The 6195-nt window shown below is 52.5% G+C and overlaps 5 protein-coding genes across 5 annotated transcripts in view; 2 read left to right on the forward strand and 3 right to left on the reverse strand.

The window, feature by feature from the left end:
* Positions 1-217: 217 nt before the first annotated feature.
* ACA1_378080 (uncharacterized protein) lies at positions 218-753 on the reverse strand (the record flags this gene model as incomplete). Its single annotated transcript, XM_004337655.1, has 3 exons — positions 218-230; positions 308-539; positions 600-753. 3 exons carry the CDS (start codon positions 751-753, stop codon positions 218-220), a joined length of 399 nt encoding a protein of 132 aa, XP_004337703.1.
* A 903-nt stretch (positions 754-1656) lies between these two features.
* On the forward strand, positions 1657-2597 carry ACA1_378090 (uncharacterized protein; the record flags this gene model as incomplete). The annotated part of the gene is made up of 3 exons (XM_004337656.1): positions 1657-1930; positions 2003-2317; positions 2389-2597. 3 exons carry the CDS (start codon positions 1657-1659, stop codon positions 2595-2597), a joined length of 798 nt encoding a protein of 265 aa, XP_004337704.1.
* Positions 2598-3862: 1265 nt separating this feature from the next.
* On the reverse strand, positions 3863-4150 carry ACA1_378100 (uncharacterized protein; the record flags this gene model as incomplete). The annotated part of the gene is made up of 2 exons (XM_004337657.1): positions 3863-3907; positions 3944-4150. 2 exons carry the CDS (start codon positions 4148-4150, stop codon positions 3863-3865), a joined length of 252 nt encoding a protein of 83 aa, XP_004337705.1.
* A 385-nt stretch (positions 4151-4535) lies between these two features.
* Positions 4536-5674, forward strand: ACA1_378110 (uncharacterized protein; the record flags this gene model as incomplete). Its single annotated transcript, XM_004337658.1, has 5 exons — positions 4536-4577; positions 4651-4736; positions 4818-4999; positions 5133-5561; positions 5649-5674. The coding sequence occupies 5 exons, from the start codon at positions 4536-4538 to the stop codon at positions 5672-5674; spliced, it is 765 nt and encodes a 254-aa protein (XP_004337706.1).
* Positions 5675-5947: 273 nt separating this feature from the next.
* ACA1_378120 (uncharacterized protein) overlaps positions 5948-6195 on the reverse strand; it is a gene marked incomplete at both ends in the record, with an annotated part of 961 nt that continues 713 nt past the window's right edge. The window contains one exon of the mRNA XM_004337659.1: positions 5948-6066. Coding sequence (XP_004337707.1) covers positions 5948-6066 — 119 coding nt within the window. The remainder of the gene's footprint in view (positions 6067-6195) is intronic.

The following is a 6195-nucleotide window of genomic DNA, read 5'->3' on the forward strand; positions in this document are numbered from 1 at the left end:
TGCCGAGAAGTCTGGCGCGGCGCGGCGCGGGGGTCGACGGCTGGCGGGCGAGCCTGCGCTGTTCATGCCCTACCCGCGTTTTCGTCAACAACGAACGCTTAAGTGCGAATTGAAGGGTTGTTCACGTCCAAGACTCATCCACAATTTCCTGATATCAAGCACCTTGTGGTAGTACTCTTTGGCCACTGCATCAAGTTGGCGCAGGCAAGGGAGGAGATCAACTGTCTCCCCTAAATAAAACAAGTTTTCAAAAATAAAATAAAATAATCTTGTCTCGTGCCGCCTCACCAGAAGGAGGGCGAGCGACCGAAGCAGAGAGTTCTCAAAGCTGTTGAGCTCCCACTTGTAGTCGAAGTAGGACACCTGGAGCCGATCAGCGTTGGTCGCGATGAAGAGCTTGGTCGCCGGGCTGGTCTCCATGTAGGCCAGTATGTAGTTGATCACGCTGCCATGCTGCCGCGCGATTGCGTCCCGATTCCACTCGAAGATGGGCGACAGCTTCAGTGAAAGGCTGTTCCTGTCCAGCAACAGCCCCTTGCCTAACCCCCACCACCCATCGCCCATCACCGCAGACGATCAGTGGTCAGCGCAGGGCTCACCGCGGGCCACAATGGTGATCATTGGCTGGGATGAGGGCTGCGGACCGGTGTCATTGAGGTACAGGGCGGCGGAAAGGTTCATCTGCGCGTCGAGCGTCTGCGGAAGGTAGGCGGTGTTGAGGAGCGAGGGACACGACACGCACGCGCTCACCATGCACGACCACGCCGGTGTTGTTGTTGTAACTGGATAGGTCAGTGTAGCAGGCTCTCCAGTGAAGAAAGCAAGAAGCTCCTCAAGGGTGGCATCTTCCTGGTCATTCACATTCGCTTTCTCAGTGGCAGTCCCCCCCTTCTTCATCCTCGTCATCACTGTGGTTGTCCTCCTCCTCTTCCTTGATCACACCACTGACCTTCTCCTGCTCATCTTCTACCATCTCCACTTTATCCGCCAGACCATCTTCTGTGAATTCCCAAACAACTTCTTCTCCTTCTTTCACTACCTCCTCTCCTCCACTACTCACATCATCTACCACTCTTATGTTTGCTTCAATCTCCTCTTTCTCCTTGTCCCCTGTTGCTCTCTCCCCTGCACCTAGAGGGCCTTGTTGCTGGTTTGGACCAACAGTCCCAGTTCATGCCACACCAAGTAGCTGTTGAATAGCCCCTGTCACAGTGCATTGTAAACATCATCTATATCTATTAAATGTTTGGGAAGGGAAGTGTACTTTGATGACACCAGAGGTTGGCATAGCCATGATGACAGATTGTGCACCATTCAGCCATTTCAAGGTGCAAAGGCAACTAGGCACAACCACTCATGAGTACATGGACAAGAAGGGAGTAAATGGACAGTAAATGGACAAGAAGATGGGCCTGATTGATTGGTCCACATGGAGATTTTGAAAAAGAGGGTGGGAAGAGAACATACACACTAAGTGTTGCTTGATGTAGGTTCTTGGTGCTGCAGCTACACCCAATCACTTTGACATGGACAGGCTAATTGAAAGACCTTCACACTGTGGCCACCAGCAGTTTGGGGATTGGCCAAGGTGTCAACAGAAAAGACAAGGCCAGCAAAGTGCCACCCAAACACCACCACACACCACCATGCACCACCATGGGCATTCCCTTACCCTGCACTCCCACTCAGGTGAGCGCAGAAGAACTGGCCTCCATTCTAGTGAAGGGCAAGGAGAAAGAAACAAGCACCAAGGGCGTTGCAGCACCCAAGGGGCAGTATGATAATCCAATGGGCAGTTCAAGTAGCAACAAGCCAGGGGAGGAGGGTGGAGATATGACAAAGAGAAAGAGGCAGACCAAGGAAGAGGAGACCAACAAGGACAAGCCTGCTAAGGCCCCCTACCCAAACAGACCCAAGACCACTGTCCAAGGTACAGCTGGTTGCCCCCATTCCTCTTGGACTGCAAGTCCCCTAACCCCATTTCCATGATAGGCACCACCAGCTGTGTTCATCAGTGGTCTCATGAGGAAGGACATGAAGCCAGCTGCCCAGTACAACATCTACCCAACCAATCTCATTGGGACCAACAAGCTGAACATCTGGCACATCACCAACCTCCCTGACTGGAGCAGCATCCCTCACACCAACTCTGCCCTTCTCAACACAATTGCTACAGGGGCAGCTCTGGCTGCTGCCAGTTATAACAAGGAGAAGGTGCAGATTGAACTCAGGTATGAGCAACCAGACAGGCCCTTCATGAAGGGCAAGAAGAAGGAGATTGGCTTCTTCATCACCTACAAGAAGTGCTCTGCCTTGGGTATGATTCCCCCAACCCCTTTGCTCTATATTCTTTGCTCACCCACCACTTATGGTGTGGCTTGGGTGCAGAGGGCAAAGATGAGGCCAAGGGCTTGGGCGTTGCAGGCAAAGATGAAGCCAAGGGCTGGGCAGGTCCCATGGCAACTTCCCATGGGCGAAATGAGAAGCTCTATTGGCAAAAAGCCGTCCCAACCACCAGTGCCAGCTGCCACACATTTGAGCAGCTTGTCAGGATCATATATCTGCACATGCAAGGAGATCAATACAGTGTCAACTGAGGAGCCCCATATGTGCTGATTTATTTCGCCCCACCACAACACCCAAACTGGCATGTGCAATCTCTGTGTCAACAATAAATAAATAAATAAATAAATCTTTTGGGTATCTGGTGGACCCAAATTAAAAAAAATGTGGGCAGGCACAGTCACCAGGAGCAGAAGTGAGCCTTGTGGAGTGTTGAGGCTCACCACACACAACTCAAGCTACATGTGAGCGTTTGCCTGCATTGGCCCCATTCTTCCCATATAAATAGTGTGCCACCATGGCTCAACTCAATTTGCTCATCCAACCCACCCAGCTGTCCACTACAAGCAACAACCACCCAGTCACCACCCACCCAATCAATCAACCACAACCACCTTCTGTCCTCATCACCACAACCAAGCAGGCCACCACACCACTTGCCAGCACCACTACTTCCACCAACCCATCCTCACCACCACCACCACCACCACCCTGCACAGGCTACTGATGAAGAGGAGGCATGAAGAAGCTTGCAGGGATGAGGATGAGGAGGACAAGCCAAGGGTGGTGAGCCCAATGCTGGTGGTGATGATGACCATAATGAAGGGGGGCACAAGCAGCTGCTGTGCAAGAGGCGACAATGCTTAAGTCCACTAAGTTCTGTTGTTGCCCCTCAATCATGTTGATCTTAGCGGAAGGTGTGTGGAAGTTGGTGGTGGTAGTGTTGACCTTGGCAGTGTGCTTGTAGATCTTGATGGCAGGTGTGTAGACCTTGGCAGTGGGTGTGTAGACCTTGACAGTGGGTGTACTCCTTGCTTGTGCTGGTCCAGAGGAATGATGGTGCAATAATACAGTTTTGAGGTTGATTGCTGGAAGCTTCTTCTTTTTGTGTGTGAAGAGAAGGGCATCCTGTTGGTGGGACTTGATCTGAAGTTCAGCTTGTGTGCTGCTGGTTACATGTCTAATGATGGTATTACCATCATGTGACTAAAGGTCCTCAGCCTGCATACCATTGCACACAGCTGGTGATAAAACTCCATACAGGCTGTGAGCTCCTTTCTCCACATCTCAAGCTCCTTTAGGTAATTGATTTCACCATTGCTGTTGTTTGTTGGATTCCCCCTCATCACCATTGTCTCCTTCTCCTTCTTCTCCTTCTTGTTGTCCAACAGCTTCCTCCTTCTCACACTTTTCCTTCAGCATGTGACCATGCTGCTGGTTGCTATAGCCATCCTTGCTTTCATACTCTGCAATAAGTGCATCCAGGTCAAGCTGCTTCCATGTGGTGGCCTTGCCCTTTTCACCATTGTTCCATTTCTGTATGTGCATATCTCAGCTTGTATTTCTGTACACAGGAGGGGATAGGTGAGGATCCCAATACAAAAAGCTTGTTGTCCTCTTGCTTGTTGTCCTCTTGCTTGTTGGCATCTTCCTCATTGTCCTCTTCCTTGTCCCCTTTGCTCTTAGCATTGTCTCCCTTCAGCTCAACCTTTCTCTTGTTCCAGGCTGGGGTGGTGCCCTCCTCTAGCCCCCTCTTCTGGCCCTGGGCCATATCCTGCTCCTCCTCCTCCTCTCCCTCCTCCTCCATGGCCTTGAAGTGCGCCTGGCAAAGCCTTGTGGCCTGTACCCTGGCCTCTCTTGGTGCTTGCTTGTTGTCACGCAGGGAGGTTGCTGTGTGGCGGAGCGTGTCCCCATCCATGACCCGCAAAAAAAAAGAACAATTACGGAATATTCAAATAGAGATAAAATTCTTTTTCGCCATGGACAGTGCAGGAGGAGATGGAGGGAAGCCCAGCCTGTTCGATTTGTTCGTGAATTCGGCCTCGGGCTTCGCATCAGATCTGGAAGATGAGGGGGAAAGCAGGACGGCAGGTGCCAGTGGTCGCCCTTCCATCTTGCCGCCACCACGACCCAAGGCCAGCCTGGGTCCGATTGAAGACTCTTCGTCGCGTAGGCTATACTACACAGGCACCATGAACGCTTACGAGCGGCACCAACGCTACATTCGCGACTACGTACGCCGCCATCATTTATTTATAATTGATTATTGATTATTTGTTTTATTTTTTTTTATTTCTATCTTTGTAGGTGTTGTACTATGGACGAGGGAAGCTGCCCGCCGTGCCCCAGAAGCCCACAAAGTCGGACGATGACATTCTCAAGCAGCAGTACCGGTACGTGCGTTGTGCATGTGCTGCACATGTGGTGCTAGGGTGGTGCTGATGTTATGATGATGGCGTATACTACTACTCTAGGTTCATTCGCACGGAGGAGGATGATCGAGCCGACGACTCGCGGGAGGCGTGGGAGAAGCGGCTGGCGCGACGATACTACGAGCGCCTCTACCGCGAGTACTGCATCGCCGACCTCACCCGCTATCGCGAAGGCCAGGTCGGCATGCGATGGCGCGTCGAGAAGGAAGTCATCATCGGCAAGGGTATATACTCCATGCACCACCCTTCCCTCTTCCTCTTTAGCAACTTGCATCTTCATCTTCTTGCATCATCTTCATCTTCTACACGTTTATGAATTTGTTGTTTACATCTTTTGATGCATGCCACTACACGCAGGCCAGTTCATATGTGGCAACAAGCACTGCGAGGCGAAGGAGGACCTGAAGAGCTACGAGGTCAACTTCCAGTACGCGGAGGCGGGCGAGACGAAGAATGCGCTGGTCAAGCTGCGCCTGTGTCCGCCCTGCGCGTACAAGCTCAACTACAAGAAGGAGCAGCAGAAGAAGAAGGAGGAGAAGAAGCGAAAGCGGAAGGTCGATAAGGAGGAGCGCAAGCTGCGGAAGAAGATGAAGAAGGAGGGCCGGGAGGACGAACTCGACGAGCTGGAGAGGAAGAAGGCGCGCGAGGCCGAAGAGCTGGCCGAGCAGGAGCGCATCGAGAGGGAGGAGAAGGAGAAGGCCGAGCGGGAGGCCGAGAAGGCCAAGAACGTGTGGAAGAAGGACGCGCAAGTCGAGCAGACCAAGAACAGAAGCGAGGAATTCGAGGGTGCGTGCTTCTTCCCTGAACACGCACACGACACGCAGCACCGCACACGCGCTCACTACGAACCCTCTTTGTGTGTGGCGCGTGCAGACTACTTCCGAGGACTATTCCCATGAGGCGCACACGACTGTCGCACGACACACGCACATGTGCACAATACACGCTCAACACTCACATCACTAAAGACGAGAGCAAAGAGGAGGGAGGGTTAACCCAGGTGTAGGGCGAAAGAAGCACGCGACGCGTGTGATGTCATCGTCATGTTGTCTGTGTGCGGTGCGTCTCGCTCGTTCCGCATCAATGCCGCTTCAGCGACCACAGGAGGAGAGACGAGAGGAAGAGAGAGGCAAAGCCGTAGTGTCGTGTGTCGTTTCGTCTGTGTGTTGCCTTCAGCATCGGGTGGAGAGGTAGCCGTGCACCATGCGGTCTGGCCGCAGATCCTCGGTCTCCAGCAGGCGATCGAGAACCGCAATGAACGAGGTGCTGTAGAACGTCGGCGTGATCTCCACTACAAATTGAAGAAGGTGAAGAGGAAGACGGTCAGTTTGGTTCCTCTCTCGAGAGTACTCCATCACACTTAACGTTCGCACAAGGAAGTAGAAGGGGGTGTGCACCTCCATCGTCGCAGTCGCATCGC

This window comes from Acanthamoeba castellanii (genome assembly GCF_000313135.1).
Source record: "Acanthamoeba castellanii str. Neff unplaced genomic scaffold scf7180000084711, whole genome shotgun sequence".
In the NCBI taxonomy this organism is placed as follows: domain Eukaryota; phylum Discosea; order Longamoebia; family Acanthamoebidae; genus Acanthamoeba; species Acanthamoeba castellanii.